Source organism: Elaeis guineensis, chromosome 12 (genome assembly GCF_000442705.2).
Source record: "Elaeis guineensis isolate ETL-2024a chromosome 12, EG11, whole genome shotgun sequence".
NCBI lineage: Eukaryota > Viridiplantae > Streptophyta > Magnoliopsida > Arecales > Arecaceae > Elaeis > Elaeis guineensis.
The window spans coordinates 13229986-13250451 of NC_026004.2; the positions used below are offsets into that span (position 1 = coordinate 13229986).

The 20466-nt window shown below is 37.7% G+C and overlaps 1 protein-coding gene across 1 annotated transcript; it reads left to right on the forward strand.

Moving 5' to 3' along the window:
- Positions 1-414: 414 nt before the first annotated feature.
- Positions 415-14215, forward strand: LOC105055116 (la-related protein 1C-like). The gene is made up of 6 exons (XM_010936837.4): positions 415-1179; positions 1323-1938; positions 2021-2165; positions 2250-2340; positions 12844-12915; positions 13202-14215. Exons 1-6 carry the CDS (start codon positions 706-708, stop codon positions 13520-13522), a joined length of 1719 nt encoding a protein of 572 aa, XP_010935139.2. The 5' UTR covers positions 415-705; the 3' UTR covers positions 13523-14215.
- Positions 14216-20466: the final 6251 nt, after the last annotated feature.

Consider the following 20466-nt stretch of genomic DNA (forward strand, 5'->3'; position numbering starts at 1 on the left):
CCTTATTCTAAGATAAAACAAAAAGAAAAAAAAAAGTAATTCATATAAATTTCATTAAAGAATAATCAATAAAAGATGTTTAGAACCTTGCTTACTAGTAGTCCTTTTTGGCTCCTCTTAACACGCTTCACGCTTTGTCAAAATAGTCAACTTTTAACCACGCAGGCCAGGCCAACGGAGCAAAGAAGCAGTTCCGATTAGGGAATGAGGTTATCCGTGATGTCATGGCCAAAGGCAACGACACAACTACTCTACGGAGCAGCAAGGCAACTAACCTGCACGCGATTTGCTAGAAAAAACACAAACAACATGGGCATATTAGTAATTTAACCCACGCAGAACAATGACGAGGAGGGAGGGGCGGTCAAGAGTCCAAAGGATGAAAGGTGGTGCCAACGAAAGGGCAGGGGCATTACCCCCCTCTCCCCCCTCATTAAAAAAGAAGGAAACACTCTCCCACAGCTTCTCTTCCGGCCCTCAAAAGAAAGAAACCCCGAGAGCGAGAGAGTGTCCCAGCTCCCCTCTCCCTGGTGCTCCCATCGGATGATACATTGTTAAAGCCACGGAATTTCCCCTAATTCCCCACCAAACCCTCCCTCTCTCTTCCTCGATCCTGCCTCGCTTTTTTTTTTCTTTTAATCTCTTCTTTGCTTCGGAGAGCTCGCCGATCCACCGATCGGAACCCTAACCCTCGCGTCCCAGGCGATGTCGCCCGCCTCCGACCCGTCCGCATCCAATCCCGTCTCCCCCCACCCCGCCCGTGGCGGCGCCGGGGGCCTATCCTCCCCCTGGGCCCGAGTCGTCCGCGGCGAGCCTGAGGCCGTCCCGGCCGCCCCCTCGTCGACGCCGCCGCCGGCCCCGATCTCTTCCACGGAACCCTACGATCGCTCCCCTTCCCCCGTGGAGAACGTGGCCTCGTCGTCCGCCGCGGTGGTGGCGGTGGCGGCGGCGCCGCCATCCGAGAGCCCGGACCACGGGAGCAACGGCAATGCCGCAGTCGCCGCCCCCCGAGGGAAGAAGCTGGCTTGGAATATGCCGGCTAATGGATCCAATGAAGCAGGCCCCGTCATGGGGGCCGACTCCTGGCCTCCTCTCTCCGAGTCTACCAGGGTTTCTCCTAAATCATCGTCTTCAGATTCTTTGAAGGCCCTCTCTGATGGATCGTTCTCTGCTCCCCCGGTGCGATCTCTGATTCTTTTGTTTTTTCTTCTTCTTCTTCTTTTTTAATACAGGAATTTAGCAGACGGTTTAATTTCTATTCCACATCCGTGCGTGCATGTTGCTTGAAACCCATCTATTGACGTTGATCTTCTTGGAATCAGGGGTCTCCGATCACATCGCCTTTGCAGAAGCCAAGTTCCAATCATCCGAACCCTAATTCTACTCCAAACCATGCGGGTCCTGTCCGCCAGAAATCCAATCCGAATCCTAATTCCGTGAGGCGTGCTGGTGGGGGCGGCGGCGGCAGTAGCAGTGGTTCATCAGCCAATGGTGGACCGCCGCCGCCTTTATCACCACCGGCTTCGCCGGAGGCATCTCAGATCATCCCTGATAAACAGTCTGGCTCAGAGCCTTCCCCCAAGGACCATCCCAACAAGAGCAATAGCAACTGGGATCATGGCTGGAGTAGCGGCGGGTTAACGCCACAGTCACATGGTGCAGGGGATCGCCATCGTGGCTATGGCATAAGCCGCAGGGCCAGCAGCGGTGGAGGTGGATCCCACCATGGAGGCTACGGTAGTCGGAGGGATCACGAGCGGGGGGCCTATGTTTGGAATCCTCCTCGAGGTTTTAGTGGGAGAGATGCTCACATGCCCCTGCCGCCACCGCAGCAACGGGCTCATCCCCGGCATTTCCCCAGGCCACCTTCACCTGCTTCGGCACAATTTATTAGCCCTATGCAGGTCCGGCCTTTTATGAGCCCCATAGGATTTGTCGGTAAGCTACATGCACTGTGGCGCAATCTCTCTTGTCTCATGGTAGGTTTCATCATTTTTGATGGTCATGAACTGTTTATCAGATTTTCCTCCTATGTATTACGTCCCCGCCCTCCCACCAAACATGCTTGTTGCTCATCAAGTACCATCTGCAATACCTCCTACGATGCTTGCTCCAGTAGATTATCTGCGTACTATGTTATTGAAGCAGATAGAATACTATTTCAGGTAACTTTGAAGGTCAAAAAGTTAATTAACATTCAACCTTGTTCGGGTATTTCATGTTGTTTATGTTTGTCATTTTGCTCGCAGTTCTGATAACTTGTGTAAAGACATATATTTAAGGCAGAAAATGGATGACCAGGGTTGGGTTCCGATCTCTTTAATTGCTGGCTTCAATCGAGTGAGTTAATCGGGACACTTTGGCAGTATCTTTTTGTCAGTCTTTGGATTTGCATTATCACTCTTATGATACATGTTGTACATGTGCTGTTAATCTCTTTTACATATAGTGTACTGTCAGCTATTTGTTTCTTTCATAAATAGTGTATGGTGAGAAGAATCAGCAATATATGATTTTATCTTTTACTGCCAAGGTAGATCTATAATCACTTGTGTATACTTATTCATTTTTTAAATGGTACCATAGCTTTATCTCTAGTTTCAGCCATATAAGGAGTTACAGTTTGGGTACGTAAAACTTTGCCTTACATTTATTCAGAAGTTGATTATTGGTGACACAAGGTGCAATCTGCTCATGCACATATAGACTTCTATTTGTTCATTTCATGATATGTTACTTTTGAAATCACTTATGTATACTTATTCTTTTTCAAAATATCACGGTAGCTTTGTCTCTAGTTTCCACAATGCAAGGAGTTACAGTCTTTGGGTGCATAAAACTTTGCCTTTTATTAAGAAGTTGATTATTGGTGACACACGGTGTAATCTCTTACACACGTGTAGACTTGCCTTTGTTTGTTTCATGATATATTGTTTTTGAATTCTTACCTTTCAAAGATACTAAACACTATTTGAGCCCATGTCCCATGTTGCGTCTATTGACATAATATTGGGGTATCTGGAGGAGATGAGTTATTACTATTCAAGTGGTATATTTGCTAGTAGATGCTCATCCAAGATAAAGTTAACAATAAATTAGATGACCATAATCATGTGCATAGAACGAAGTTGGATAGCTGAATGATTGCATATGATTAAAATGTGATATCTAACTGCACAGAGTTTGTATGCGTAACGATAACAAGATAATATGAAACATTGAAAAGAGAATGGTTGTGTTAAACCAACAAACTTGCGGTTATTACATCTCTGTATTGTCATTATATGGCTATTGTGGATAGAAAAACTACCAGACTGAGGTTTAATCGTGTAATTCCAAGCAACTGAAGGGCATTATCTGGCTGGACCAGTACTAACTAATTACATAACAAATTTTAATTGCAAATTCTTTTTAGTGTAAGAATAAAAAACGTTATGAGATATCAGCATGAATGACTATTATCTAAAATAAATAAATTTTGATAAAGCAGCAAAATGTAATTGATGTTCTTTGTCCAAATAAGGAAGATCTAGATATTGTTTTCTACATTTGCAAGTCTTTGTTTCCTCGATATAAAAGCATTAGCTGAATTTGCAAATGGATGGGAATATATACTCTTAGATATGATGAACTTTGTTAAGAATGATTATTTGAGAGAGAGCGGCTTTGGTTTAAAATCTAGTCTTGCAAGAGACAAGTTTGTGTTTTCAAGTCACCTTTCCATAGTATTTAGGATATTTGATAGCTGTAGGCTTTCTATAGCAGGAAAGTGACCAATTGGTTGATTCAATTAGCTGACTGATATGGGTCCAATTTATTCATATTTAACTTGTGAGCAGTAGCTTTGTTTTTGTTGGTTGTAATTAAGACAATTTCAATCGAAATGAATGCATCCTTTCAATTTTAAGCTGTCTAAAAGATTGTATATCTTATTATATTGTTTGATAAGGATGAATTAACTGAGATCATTTATGAATCCAAGGTTTCAGAGTCCAACACCATATTTTCACTTGAATGTGTTCAAATGACGCGGTAGACTGTTGTTTTTTTGTTTGAAAATTTATTAAATTCACCTTTTTTTTTTTCCCCTAAAATTCCTCAGTCACCATGAAAAGAGAATTTCAGAGTAGGAGCTCTGTCATGAATAGTTACGTCTTATTTAGAGAAAGTTGTCAGAGGAATTTTGCTAGATAAAAAAGGGAGGGACTGCTTGTTAGGATATGGATGGGGTAGAGTGTTCCTTCTTCCACAGACTGGTTATGAAATTTTTTTGTTCTTCAATTTCTTCTTTATTCTGGTAATTACTACCTATTGCACTTTTCTGCCTACCAGGCTTTTCTGGTTGATAAATGGATTTTGAAACGACAGCTTGCAGTTGCAGCAAAGCCCTAAATTTTATAGAAAAGATGCATTCCTGTGTATGGTAGAACAATTACCGATATTGCATGTACTTTGTTTTGGATAAAATTATTCAGAGGGAGATTTTTGGTGATTTGGTCAGATGAAGAGCTAGTTCATGAAGTACTGTATCTTCGCTGAATGTTCCTCATTTTTCTTTCTCATTTCGTTGCTGTACCAAATAAGCACCTATTGTTTATATGGTGTCAATAAAATCCAAACAATAATGTGCTGCTCTTATGTGTAACTGATATAACTATGGTTGAATCAGTGATGTCAAAGGCGCTAAAAGGCGCGCCTCAAGCCCTCAGGCGAGGCGCCAGAAGGGGTCATCATCCTTTGATGCTTCAGGCGATACTCCTTCACTCAGGCACACGTCTTTGGTGTCTTTTAGGATCTTTCTCAGTAAGGCGAGGCGCTTGCCTTTGGCATCTTAGTGAACTCTGCGATTATTTTTTTTTAATGGTTGAAAAGTATAAAAAATCCTAAAAGTCCATCCATTTAACTTCTTAGCTCTATTACTAACAGGAGGTAAAGTGGTCAATTAGGATGGAATTAGTTTTGACTTTAGTAACTTAGGATTTTGTAAACAAAAAGAAATTGAGAGGAAAGGGAGACTGTTAAGGACCATAGGAGATTGTCGAGGAAAGGGAGGCAGAAGGGGATCACTTTAGGGCTGTTTATGTTTTCTATTTTATTTATGAGACTCTATTGATGAACTTTAGGGCTTGTTATGTTTTCTGCTTCATTCATGAATTTATAGCCGCCTATGGCTTGTTATCATATACTTTATTTTGAACTAGTTGAGTATTTATTGTTTTATATATGTTTTGTGCTTAAATTATTAATTATATGGTAATTCATGTTACAATAGTTATCTCTAGTTGTTATTTATTTATATATCATATTTTCTATTTTTTTTTCATTTTAGTGCCTCCACTCGAGCGAGCGCTTTTCTAGTGCCTCTTGCCTCAATGCCCTAGACCCTCCAAGCGCCTTAAGAATTGCCTTTCGCCTTTGACTACCTTGGGTTGAATATTGAATGCTATTTCCTTAGCTGTTTCATTGAAGGTTTTCCATAGACAGTAGTAGAAAAAGACTTTAGGTGGACTCAAATTTTGCTTGCTTCACTGGTTTTGTAATGATTAAATCTTTTAGCAAAGGTTTAATGTATAGTCCAAGTGTCCAACTCTATATAGTCACTGATGCACAAAGTACACCGAGTATTGATGCACGAAGCACACTGAGTCTCTAAAAATTTTAATGGCTTTATCTGTCCTCATGATCTATGGGTAGAGATCTTCATTTTGGGCATTAGAGATGCTTTTCTTGACACCTTGACAAATTGCTCATTTTATGCATAGATTAACTTGAGTGGATTATTGGATCTTTGTAGTAAGAATCTCTTACCTAAGTGCTGCCCATGCTTCAGAGACTCTATTGGAATCCCACATCTGTAACTCCTTATTATTACTTATTTAGCTTGAACCTTTTATCTGGACATTCACTTCCCCACTTTTGCATCTACATGTGTTAAATTAACGTATAGAATCTCTTATTAAGTGCTGCACTTGCTTCAGAAACTCTTTTGCAATCCCAGCTCCATACCTGCTTACTATTACCTACTTACCTTGAACCTATTATTTTGGAGATTCACTTCACCAATTTTGCTTCCACTCCTGTTCAAGTAACTTTTTTTCCTTATACACTCTTTTAGGGTTAATTTATGACCTATGCATGTATCTACTGGTTGTTGCTGGTGACCACACTTTTCAACCACTCTTTATAGTAGAAAGGATGCTTTTAGATGCAAGTTTATTCATGTGGACTTGTTTCCTTTTTCTGTCTTTTTTTGCAATTTGATTATTTCCTTTTTGTTAGCTTTCCTGGTTCATCTTGAAAACGTATCATTTATCAGTAGTCAGTTAGGCTTCAATTAAAAAATAATAACTTGTTAAAAAAATATGGGCCCTTACTGTTTGTTAGATGCTCGTGGAATTTTAAAAATGAATATGTTAAATGATTTATGGACTTCATTACTTAAACAATTGATGTCAGCAGTTATATATGGGAGGGCAAGCAGAGCTGTAATGTTCCATAACATTTCAAAGATGTAATATGCCCTCTGGAAACTATTTATAATGCCACACTATTGCTCTATGTTTGGTTAGAAATGTGAATTTGATGACTTTTATATAAACTGCAACAAGAAAATATCAAACTATTGAGGAATATGATGTCATATTCAATGAAAGTTTATTAGGTGATAACAAAACATAACTAATTCTTGGTTGAAGATAAATTGTAAGAAGAAAGAAACTGGTGTAACACCCATGCTGTAGCTTCTTGCTACTAGGTGTTGCAAGTTATGTATTGAATGCATGGATTCTTTATGACATTTTACTATTTATATTAAAGAAGAGTGCTAGCAGATAACATTTTATGGTGTGCACAATATGGTATCTGGTATTGTAACTAACATGCTAATGCAGAACTACATATTCCTCATATCAGTAGTGTGTGTGTGGTGTGTGTATTTTCTGCTAGTCCTAAAAAGCATGTATGTTTACATGCTTGTGTGCATAGTATTATAACCATTAGTCCTATATACAGGATTGCAAAATATGCAATTCTGTCTAACATAGAATTTTGCAATCTATAGAAAATGAAAATCGTGTCACTTTGTTACAATTTATTGGTTCTAATATCATATTAATTTCTTGTACCAGTCTGGTTTCTTCAAGCCTTATCAACCATGATAATGAGGCCACAGGGTTGGTCATTTGTGTGGCAGTCCCTCTTTTTTTTTTTATGAAAAAAATAAACACTGTTTCTGGCAGTTTGTCCTGGATGCATATTAATGTCTACAAGATTACTCTAGTAATCAGTCATTTTTATTATACAGAATCTATGTTCTAGAAGGATTGGGAAGTAGATGAAGATCTGTAGTTCAAGGAAAATGATCTGCCCCGCAAACAACTAAATGAGAAGGTTCTTAACATCTGGACGTCTCTTAAATCAGATGGAAAACTTGGTTTTAAACCATTTTTGGTTAGCTTTTGGGGATGCATTGCAGCTCTTATAGGAAGAGGAAATCATCTTTACCACAATAGCCAAATTGTGAAGCATTTCTACTCCATTTTATTCGCTGAAAATGGGGGCATACTGGATTTTTTGTTCTTTTTCTGATGATTTTGTCATGGAAATGTGGCTGAATTAGGTAAGCTAGCCTAGCTGTATGCTTAACCTTAGTTAAATAAAGTCAAATTACAGCATGGACAGAATGTCTAAACTCGGTGCGTTGTTTAGTAACAAGTTGTTTGTGAGATTAGGAGCCTGAACAAATTGATTGTAAATAAGATATGTACACAATAATATCTGTATCTACTTTTCTGTTGACAGATGTGGTTATACACAGTTACTGTGCATGCACATAAATATACAAATATATAAATGTATATCAATCAAATAGTGATAGCCTTTACAAGTATTAATCATACAATGCATCCCTGATGTGCATGTAATGAAGGTCATTTCTAATACAGATAATTGGATATTAATCTTATGAATCTTGACCTTAGTCTTATCATAGTAGGTACACAAATATATCTCTATATGCCTTTAGATATTCTTTGCCGGACTTGAAATTCAATATGGAATAAAAGATAAATTTATGCAATCCATATATTTTTTGTGAATCCACTTCTGAAAATCAAATATGGATAAAAGGTGAAATATGTTAGTTAACTTTAAAAGCTGATCCTCTAACTGGGTTATAAGGGTAAAGTTGTATTATAATCTTATGCTTGCAATTTAAGTTGTGAGAACCACCTTGATTGAAAATGCTGATGAGGTACCATTGAGTGTAACTGCTGTCTCACTTATAAAAGGGAGTAATGATCTCGAAGAGGATTGTGTGAACTTGATAGTGCCTTAGAGATTACACCCCTCCACCTAACAACAGAGGTTCTAGGTTTGAATCCTAGGTGGTGCATTCTAATTATTTGGATATAGGCAATTCAGAACTTTGGTTGTTATGCCTTTCTCTCTCTAAAATAACAGAGGATCACTCGTTGGAATTTTTTGTATGTGAGATCATTTGGCAAAGATATATTTGACCACCCATTTGGGAACCACATGAATAGCTAGACATGAAATAGTTTTCTTTTCATGTTTGGGAAGTTTTTATGTAAACTTTTTTGGATTTACAGAAAACCCCTCTATGCATTACTTACCTTCATATTTAGTGCTCCCATGATCTGTTTTAATATTATTCATGCCCCTAGTGTTGTATTTGTCAACACAACCTTCCCAACTATGTTTGCAGATACTGTGGAAACCATTTTTTCCTTAGTATCTCGAACTCACACCTTAATCATTCATCCTTGTCTTGTGCATCACCTTTACCCTTCTTCAACAATACCTCATCCAGTCCACTCATCTTTTAAACCCGCCCTCATCAGCTGCATGCATCTGTGCCAGTCCCTCTTGTGCGCCATCTCTCCTCTATCAATTTCCCAGCCTACTTGCCTCCTTATTTGTCCCGTTCCATGGCAGCCATTTGAAAACATCAAGACATTGAATAACTACACATGGCCAACCTCTGCCACCATGTCAATTGCTATCCTTCATCCATGTCCCTCTTTTAGCCCTGCCAAGCCTTCCACCGATATCAGCCTCATCATCTTATCAGCATTAGCAATTGCCATGTGCAATGGTGGATTCCAGTTGGTGCTGACTTGCAAACTCACCCACATACATCTCCAAGCTAACATTTAAGCACAAACCTGCCACCACTTTCTGGCTGTAATTACAACATTCTAGTCATTCACTCCCATTGCTTTCAGTTCCCCCCCTTCAGCTACAAGAGTTGCAGCACCTTAAGTATTATGAGTAATTTGCATTTTGCCTTTGCCAGCCAGGGGTTGTCACAGCATGCTTATCATGTTTTACTAGGGTCTGATGCTATGATTTCCAAAAGCTCTTGCTGTCGTAATCCATAAAATATGTATATGTCAAATTTCTGTTGGACCAAATGGTGGTTTCAAATCGAGTCAATAATCTGATCGAAACCTTGTGTTTAATTCTACAAAATTTTATTGCCTCGGTTTGTCAAGTCTGAGTTGCATTAATAGTCATAGTGGGTCTTGGATATGATTAATCTTATAAACATAGTTTGTCTTGTTGGTCAAATGCTCACTATGGATAGTCTGAGGGTCAAGATAAAGGAAAAATTATGTTAGCCTATATGTATATATATTTCACTTTGTGTGATGGTTTATTTTCAGTTATATTTTCTCTTGGCCTGATAATCAACTTCTTACCCTGGGTTGTATCAAGAAGACTAGGGCCATTATCATGAGTTCTTCAAATTTGAATCCCACACTTAAACATAGTTGATCCTCAAATTGAGAAGGACAGATGCAGTTGGATGGTATTTTGTTTCTGATTCAATAACCACAGATCAAAGGGAACCTACAGTACACATGGATTTTATGTATCAACATGCAGCATTAAGATGTCTGAGACCTTAATTTGTGATATGGTTGGAACTTTGAAATCTAAGATGGTCAATGATTAGGCCATTTCAGGATTATAATATTTTAAGTTAGGTCAAAGCTGCACTGAAGATGGAGGAAAATATCGGAGCTAGTATTCAGCCCTTTATGAGGTGGATGATGAAGAGTGTGATATTTAAGGAGTGATCACATTTGGACAAGGTTAAGTAACACTATCAGCAGTGACCACATGCATTTTGATACTTATCTGGATGTGAAATGGTTCTGCATGTATCTCCAGATTTTTTCTCATATGTGGGAACTCTTGGTTTTTGGGAGCAGGCATTGTATGAATGTGCTTACAGTTCCATGTGGTTTGATGCAAAGCATGGTAGCAACTTTCATGATAATGATCAGTCTGCTTTGGAGTTTTCCTGATCTAACTATTTGATCTCTTTCTCTTGTTTTTTTTTTTATTTGGTTAGTTATAACTAGAAAAATAGTCTGGTTATTATGGTGAACTTTATTAATTTATTATCCTCAAATTAATCATGCTTGTTTATGAAGTGCGTAATGGTATGCTTAAATAAGGTTTAGCTTTTGAAGGGGGAGTAAATAAAATCCATTTCTTCATGGGAATTTAGTTACATTTTGAGATTTATTTTCTTTATAGGCAATCATGTTGTATTTCACTTGTTGGTAGTACGATTATAGGTTACATGTGCTTTAGGAACAGTATCTTGATGGTAATAGTCAGGTAGTTGAGAGGTAGCTCTCTCATTGATTGAATTTAGATATTTGTGAAGCCTTGCATAAATACCAGTTAGCTTTTGATTATTGCATAGTTTAATCATTATTTTTTAAAAAAAAACTTTATTAGCCCATGTCCTATTCTTGTTTTTGAGAGAGAACGAGTGTCTCTATGCCCCAATCTAAGCCTGACCTGTTTATTAAGCAGGTAATCTTATCTGATCTGTGTAGCTCATTTAATAAACAGGTTAGATTGTGGAGCTGAAGGTGATAGTTGACATGCTAACCAGACTTGACATGCTTAAACTCATGTTAGCATGATTAGCCTGATGCTAACCTGGTTAATTTATTAACCAATGTTAATCCATTTATTTCACATGAAATTAGCTGATAGCTGTATATAATGATTTATAAATATAATTTCAGCATATAGCTTTTCCAAACAGAGTTCCATGGGTATATCATGGGTCATTTTCAAGTTTGGGTTGTAGTCCCATCAACCCTGCTTGATTATTAGACAGGTCGATCTGGGCCAAGGATATCAAGCATCCAAACCTGCACTAGGCCTATTCGAAAAATATAGTTGTCTCAGCCAATTTCTGATGCAAAACCCAGTCATACCCCACCATAACATGCTAACTTTGTGTTGGGTTTGCATCAGGTCGGCTGATCAGGGTCATCACCACCCTTAAATTTAATCTTTTATCTTACGGATAATGGATGTTGAGCTCAAACTGAAGGTTTTGCATGAGCTCATCTTTCAAGTATTCATAGAAAAGATGCCTGATACAATATGTTGTGCAATATACTTTGTCAGTAAATATGTTGTCACATGCATCCAGTGAGCTTTCAGTATGCTATTTGGATATGAGCAAGTTATTTGAAGGGCAGAAAACTGGAAATGATCAGGAATGTAGCATTCATTTTGCACTGCAGTTGGTTTTTTCCTGCTAATGCATGATAATGTGTTAACTTTCATCAAACCTTTATTTTGTTCTGCACTACCAAGCAACTCTCAATTACCCTTTTGGGTGCTGAAGCTGATTATCATGTCCTTGCTCTTGATGCTGATATGGCTGCAATTTTATCTTGCTATCTTTGGGCTGTTTGTTTATTTATTTATTTATTTTATAATTGCAATACTTTTGTGTTGATTTGACATTAATACTAGAGAGTTATAGTTGCACTGCATGAAATGGAATATTATGGGCATGGATCACTATTTTTATCAGAACAAGCTTTTTATAGTATGTATTATCTGTCTGTTGACATCACAAGATGAATCCCAAGAATACAAGCTTGTTCAGATGATTTTCTTTTGTTTTCTGTTGGCCAATACCTAGTTGACATTTGTTAAGATCAGTTAGAATTGTGATAGGCTGGTAGGTAATATCATTTTGTTTTTTTCTGGTCTTTTTTTCTCTGAACTTTGCAAATGGTGTCTCCAAATAGCTAGGCTGATGCATTTATGATGTTTTATAGCTTCCTTTTTTTTTTTTCCTGCTTATAGCCTCACATGCTAGTTAAATTGGGTAAGTATCACAATGATATTTGTTGGTTTGTTATATCCTTGTTTGGAAACCAGACATCATTGTTTATAAACAAATTATGACTTCTCGTACAATTGTTAGCTGCTTTTTGCTCTCTCCTTGGAGGTTGAAAAACTTTCATCAGGAGGTGCTATATGGTTCGCCTTCAAATTCCTTTTTGTATGTTCCAGAAAGATAAGGCATTGCTTGAACGTTTATCTTTTATTTCTTATAGCAATATCATGAAAACTTGGTAGTTCAAATTAGTTTTCAGTAAATTGTCTTATATGTAGTTACTTTTCAGTTGATCTTGTCTGGATACAATCGTAGCCAAGAGCTGCAGTAGTGAAAGTATGGTTGGACTTATATTTGAATCCTTCCATTACTTTTACAAGGTTCAACCATATAAGCTGGAAGACGCTTTATGAAGCGTACTGTGGAAAAAATGAAAACAGGTGTAGGATCCATGCAGTGGATGCCAGACTGAGTTGATCCACTAGTTACAAACCTGTTATGCATGTTAGTTCTATATTTTTGGTGACAAATTTATTTGCGTCATTAAAGTTAGGAATCTTGGCATTTTCAATAGATGAATTGCCTTTCAATTTTTTTGTTTTCCAGTTCATTTTTATTCAGCACAGAAATTGTTTTTGTTGTCATGTTCTCAGGTCAAGCAATTGACAAACGACATACAATATATATTGGATACTGTACGAGGTTCAGACATGGTGGAAGTACAGGTACAACAAAAGAATCTTGTTATCCTGTTCAGCTGGTTCTGTCCTTTCGGATATGTTTTATGAGAACTGAGAACCGTTGGTTTCCTGCAAACTATTCCTTGTCCTTGTTTTTTCGTTTTTTTGGTAGAAGCGAACTATTCCTTTTATTGGCCTGCTTAAAAGTAGAAGGTTCTGATGAGGCTTGAACAACACCAGGAATCACGAGTTTCACTTGTGCATGTGAATGAATTCTCTGTCATATTAATTAATTTGTTCCTTGTTGATGTGTGGCCAACTTGTCATGCAGGGTAAGAAAATAAGGCGGCGTAATGATTGGATGAATTGGATATTGCGAGCACCACCCAATCAATACAGTACTTCTTCTGGATCTTCCTCCCCTGCAACACCAAAATATGATTCTCTGGCAGCTCGTATGCATGATGTTGGACTCGGGGAGGGGGCTGCTAACCATGACAGTATGAGGGGCCAAACTCATACTGAGGTAGTTCTTAGTAGATCACCATCTGGGAATCTGAATAACCAGTCACAGGTTGGAGAACCTGATGGGGAGGAGAATGTGCTACTAGCAACAGAGAATCAGACCGATCTTAAGTCTATGCGAAGCTAAGAAGCCACATTACATGGCCATTTTCGTGTCGTGGGGGAGTTTGTGGGAAATTGTTGCTAATGAGGGATTAGCGAGTGACACTCGGGGTCCTTTAAAAAGTGAGGTCTTTGCCTTGCTTGGCTTGGAATGCTAGTCTCGCTAAGAGGATAGCTAATAAAAAGCAAAAAAAAGGGGAAAAAATAAAAATAAAAATAAAAAACAAATTAAAGGACAAATGAAACGGCATAACTAGATAGAGAATCCATCGACTTGTATAGTTTGGTTTGGTTTGGGTGAATGGTGACTTTTGATGGTGATATTATTGGTATGCTTGGTCCTTTGGGGTGTTCTTGAACAATCCCAGCATTTTTGGTCACATACAAACATTTTTTGAGAACCGAATTGAGCTGTTCTCGTGTTTCAAAATCCGGATTTAGAGGGATGGAGATAGTATACATTCTTAGATGCTCCCCCTCAAGAGACTTATATCACAACCAAATACGTTTTCTTCAACTGAAGATTATCACTCCGCAAAATTCCCTGATTGTTTGCATAAATAATTTGACGAGCTGGGCCCTGACAGTTTTTTAGTTTATATATGGTCTGAATTGTTTGATTCATTAAGTTCGTTGGCGGGACATGTACAATCACGAAGCATAATGTGGATGCCTGAATTCATATGATTTCAAGATCGTTATTGATATTTTGTTGAAACTGGTTGTGCAGTATTTAGGTAGTGAATTTTACTTCACTTCCAAATTGAATTTTAGTTCGCTTGGATATTTCACAAGTTGCTATGTGGATGTTTTTCATGTATTTTTGGGTTTGCCTGCTTGATGCATGGACATTTGAAGTTGGGAATTCGAGACCGGCATGAGGTACCACAAGGTGACATGCCTTGACGGTGATCTCCATTTCTGCTGCAAGCTCTCTGTTTACTAAGTCATAGTAAAAACCGTGACCACAATAGAGCCGAAAAATGTATATAATGCCGTTATTTTCTTTTGTCTGCCTGAAGATATCACTAGCGTATCCGAGGTGAGATTTCTATTCGGTTGTTGCCAAAATTTTGCAGTCTGTTCATTCCACGTTCTTGAGCTGGAGTTTGGTTCTTCGCTAGGGTCATGATTGCGGGCTTGAACAATGTTTCAGGTATTGGAGGCTAGAGCTAGCTACATGCGACCAAGCAAGCTGCATATCGGGAAATTTGATAATCATGCAATGGAATTGGTTTACAAAATTTTCTTGATTTTACTATAGCCAGTTGACAGCTCTCATTGCGAAGGTCCGTTTTACTGTGTTGCCGTAAAAATTAAAGGAAGGAGAGGGGATCTGGTGGGTGGGTGGATGACCGGTGCTGGATTCCTTATGCTTTAAGTGGAGGACGCTTTTTCTCCGATTGAACATCTGGGGACGCTTCAAGTTCAAAGTTGTTTGAATATATGCTGTGAAGACCATGACGGCGAGAGAGATTATAGTGCTGGCACTGAAAACATTGAGATTAAAGTGGAGTTGTTCTGATTAGCAGGAAATAAAAAGGAAACAAAATTGACTGTCAGATAAACAAGAAAATATCAATAGAAAAAGGTAGAAGAGAAGAAAATTGGTGGTCATGGAATAGCAAGAATATGTAAATGAAATGTGGGCTTATGCAGAGGTGACCGAATGGAGGATGGAACAAAAGAGATGGTCATGGGCTAGCAAGAATATGTAAAATGAAATGTGAACACATGCAGAGGTGACCATTTGGAGGATGGAGATATTATTACAAGAATGTTGTTCCACATTTATTCTTCATAATGAAGTTGGTGATCGTCAATCATGGGTCTACAACTTAGTGCTTCCAAAGGTAATAGATTGCAATGTATATAATAGAATATATCATGACGAAATAGGCTAAAATTTTTCAAGTGTATATATACACTGGAACGTTGTGGTATATTGATTTTATGTTGATATGATGTAGAGACTAGAGATCAACGATTGATTTAACTTTTTAATATATAAAATATTTCAGATACTCTAAATCATAAACAATGATTTATATTTTTTACTTTTAATGACCAAACTAATTTAATGGCAGGCGTAAAACTTTTATATATAGAGAGAGTGGGGTGGGGCACGCCAAAGCACCAAATTTTACTATTGGTATTAATGTAATTCGAATCATCTTTCCTATCGGTTGAAGATTTTACCCAGAGAAGAGTCCACCATGAAAATGAGAGATTTGGATGCAATATTGTTTCTAGGTCTGGCTATAATATCATTTTATCATATGCACATGTCAATGGAAGAACCGGTGCAACTCAATGGTGGGAACAGGATGCTTCAAAAATATAGGAGATGGTTTGTTTTCTTTTGCTTCACCTAGTATTTCTATGAGCATCAACTCAGATTATATTTTTGGATGTTTCTTTTTTCTTTTTTCTGTGAATACGAGTGTTATGTACGAGGTGGAAGCTTTTATATTTTTACTAGCATATTACGCACGCGATGCGTGGGATATATTTTTTATTTAAAAATATATCATATATAAAATATTATTTAAAATTAATTATTTTTAATAAAAAATAAAATCAATTATAAGTCATCCAAATTCAAGATCCAAATCATTAAGTATGGTTTTTATCATAAAAATACTTAAAAATTAAATTTTATAAGTTATAATCCTTATATATATTTTAGAGTCTGAAATCCTTAATAATCCTATAAAATTTTGGATTTTGCCTTGTCTTACAACGTGCACCGAAACCAGACACCTTATATATATATATATATATTAAGAGTCATAATCAAACTTAATATCTATTTTTAGAATTTTAAATTTCAAAAAATTTAACATCAAATCTACTGATTTTTTTTTTTTAAATTTAAGTTGAAAAATCACAATTCTTATAGTACAAGGGTAGTGAAGTAGTTGATGAAAATACCAAGAGTATTTTCAACTGCAGCTATACCTTTGAAACAGTATGGCTAGCTGGTCCCTTCCACCTTTCATTTCCCACGTGACTTTTGTGTAGGGCCCATGTAATGGTTCGAGTGAGATGACATCTCAATGGTTGGTATTGCATGTGCAATTGGACAGCACAAATCCTATGGTGAATAACACGCCACGCGACCCCTTGTATTTCATCGATTCTCGAATGTGTGCTCTCCACCATGCATATGCTCTTGAATTTGCCCCGATTTACTTGCACATGGTGCATGACCGTAAGATAATAGTGGGGCGGTCGTAGCGTTACATCCCGAGTCATCTCCTCCCCATCTTCGGCCTCACCCAGTCCCACTGCCATCATTCATCTCTGGCATCTTCTCTTTCGCCGCCTCCCGCTTGTCCTTTAGCTCCTTCAACCCGATCGCCCACATCCTCCTCGACCTCTTCCTCTCTTTTCTCCCCCACCCTACGATCATCGTCCAATCCCCTGTCCTTCAGCCCCTTCAACCCGATTGCCCACGCCCTCCCCGACCCCTCCCTCTTCTTTCTCTCTTATCCTACGATCATCATCTAATCCTCATCCAACGGTCTCCTTTGTTGCTTTGTCCCTTTTCACCGCCCCTCCTACTTTGTTTGTAATCCGGCCACCACCGCCTGGGCCGAGATCTTGCCCCCGCCCATCCACCCCAGCCCTGACCCTGCCCTCACCCTCATCTTTGAATCCTCCGCCTATAATCTCGAATCCGTCAATGCCAAGATCAAGTGCCTCGGCGACCCGGACCCTCGCTTCCTCTGCTATGCCTCCCCCACCTACCCCGCCCTCACCGACCACACTCCAATCCTCTCCACTTCGGAGACCCGCATCAGCACGCGGCATATAACTTCTTGTCCATCTACCCCAGTCCCGACCCCACCCTCATCCTTATCTTCAAGCCCTCTGCCTATAATCTTGATTCCATCAGCGCCAAGATCAAGCACCTCGACGACCCAGACTCTCGCTTCCTCCGCTACGCCTCCCCCACCCACCTTGCCCTCACCGACCACACCCCGATCCCCTCATCATCCAATCCCTTATCCTTCAGCCTCTTCAACCCGATCGCCCACGCTCTCCCCAACCCCTCCCTCTCCTTTCTTTCCCACCTTACGATCATCTTCCAATCCTCATCCAACAGCCTCCTTTGCCGCTTCGCCCCTTTCCACTGCCCCTCCTACTTCATCTGTAATCCAGCCACCATTGTCTAGGCCGAGATCCTGCCTCTGCCCATCCACTCCAACCCCGACCCCGTCCTCACCCTCATCTTTGAGCCCTCCACTTATAATCTCGTCTTCGTTAGCATCAAGATCAAGCACCTTGATATTTTGGATCCTCACTTCCTCTGCTACATCTCCCCCACCCATCCCATTCTCACCGACTACACTCCGATCTTTTCCGCTCCGGAGACCTACATCATCATATGGCATAAACCTTCTTATCCATGTGCCAAACGGAGATGCATCAATGCGGAAGATTTATCTATATATATATATATATATATATATTATATTACGTAAAGTGGTCATCTAAATTCTGGCCGGATTAGATGGATTAGACATCTGATCATGTCATCAGGAATTCGATGCTTTAATATATAATACAAAAGAATAATAGGGATCTACATCCATTAGTATTTTTAAGTGCCAAGATATTCACAAAGGCTAGTCTTAGGAGTGCTACCTTCTTTTCATGGACAGAGCACGCGGTTCAAACTGCAGAGGCCAGCTGAGGATCCGTAAATTTGAGAATAAGGTCTTAGAAAAACGAGATAACGAGACACACCGGATCTAATCAGAACTCTACAATGAAGCATGTTTGGACAAGAATAGTACTAGAATAGATAACCTCTTAGAAAGCCGACTTGTTGCATTTCTTTTCCAGGAAAAGAAAAAGCTTTAAAACCCCAGGCAGCCTTCAAAGTAGATCTTTATACCATTGCAACCTTGTAATTAGTACACATCTTTGTAAATTGCTTTTAGGATCGTTATGCCGCTCCACTTGGTCTCTCATTCATAAACATTAGAAAAGGTAGTGTTAGGAACAAAATGTCAAAAAATGATTCTAATTTTGCAAAAAATATCTTTTTGTGCTCCATAGTTGACATTTTGAAAAGGGATTCAATGGTAATTTGTAGGCTAGATGATGTTTTAACCAATCCAAGTTATAGCTCACCTAATTTTATTGGACCAATATTGATGATAAGGGTAAAGGAATTGCTCAAAAAATGATAAGGTTATAGGCACAACAAGGCAACTTTCACGAGCATGAACAAGCATGCTTTAGAGGGTACATGTGTAAATTAAGGTCTTTTTTTGGTAGAAATAAATTAAGGTCTTTTAAAACTTAAGCATCTTAACAATTATTTGAAGTACTTCAAACTTTATGAGTTAAATTTGATTCAAGTGTCTTTCAATCCACAAATTAGATCATTAACAAAATGTACAAAAGATCGTCTATATGTTCCAAGAAAACACAATGCAAAGATTATGATGTTCAATGTCACTTATTGCTTTAAAAATATACAAACGACATATTTTCATCTTTTATGTATTTGCACCGTAGATTAAACTCAGATAATAATTAATTTTGCATTTTAGTGCAATTGGATGTTTTACAATATTTTTCTTATATTAAAATTTATATTAAATTAAAAATATTTTTGATCCGATCTGAGAGAAGGAAGGTTTCTTTCAATTTGCTCAACTTGGATCTCTCAAAGAAAAAGATAGAAGAAGGGGAGAATTTTCGAAAATATGACTCAAGTCCCTTTTTTTCTATTTTATGTTTTTCATTGATGAAAAATGAGGTAATATCCTTTATTTATAATAATGAGATCCATTTTTACGCAAATTAGGTCAAATTCTTCTGCTAATTCTAATGGATCTCTTTTACGTAAAATATGTGTCTAGTAAAAATAATATAAAAAAATTAAAATTCTTCAAAAGATAGATTTTAATTTTTATATCAACTCTACTTTCTATTGCACCAATAGATTATTCTTGGATTAGAAGTTATATTCAATCAAAATCTTACCTGAAAAAAAAAATTTAAATTGACCAGTCATTTCGAGGTTTAAATGAAAAAATTTCATCCTGATTGCTAGGAATATGGCCTCCTTAAAAGAACGATGTTATGTCGTAGGTAACAAAAAATTTTTCAATTTCAAAAAAAAATTATTGAAATCAAAAATTGTATAACTAATTTATGATCTTTGAAAATTTTGCTTGCGAACTGACTCTCCGATATGGTGAATCTTGTTTTTGAATTTTATTCAGTCCTATTTATAGTAGTTAACATGATCCACATTGAGTTTAATGATCTTTTTACATTATTTTTTGAAAAAATATCATAAGCAAATATGAATTTTGATGGGAAAAGGGTTCATGGAATCTAAAAGACCTACCAAATCTTTTAACTGATGTATGACATTTATAACCTCGTTGCTTTAGGAAAAATATATTCTTATACCCTGATATGTATTTCACCCTATAGTTTCTCTTGTAGTCAACGACTCCAATATACTGAAGATCTAATGTCATCAAATTTCTTTTCTCGTGGTCTCTCTCTCTTTCCACGGGCCTTATGACACTCAAACTCATCAATCTCTGTTATATATTAAAAGCGAAATTCTTTGTATACCACGAGCGATGTAGAAAATTCAACGTGGAGTATACTACTTTATATAATTGATTTACGTAGTTATTATTTTTCAATACACATTTAATACCTACAGTTCTATTTTTTTATTTAAAAATTTTGAATGATAAAAATATCTCTATTTTTTAAAAAAAATTATGATATTTTATGTCTATATTATGATATCCTGCATATGAAAAGTCATAATTTTGATGAGGAATGTCATAATATGTCACAGGATATCATAATTTTTTTCTAAGAACTGAGAGATTATCATCGTTCAAAATATTCAAATGAAAAAGCGAAACTACAGACATTAAATGCGTGTTAGAAAGTGATTGGACAAAAATATTCCTTCTA

Bases quoted from the DNA above. Each gene is read 5' to 3' on its own strand.
- LOC105055116 (XM_010936837.4), top strand. From the start codon at position 706: ATGTCGCCCGCCTCCGACCCGTCCGCATCCAATCCCGTCTCCCCCCAC. The intron at 1,180-1,322 runs GTGCGATCTCTG...TCTTGGAATCAG, and splicing joins GATCGTTCTCTGCTCCCCCG to GGGTCTCCGATCACATCGCC. The intron at 1,939-2,020 runs GTAAGCTACATG...ACTGTTTATCAG, and splicing joins GAGCCCCATAGGATTTGTCG to ATTTTCCTCCTATGTATTAC.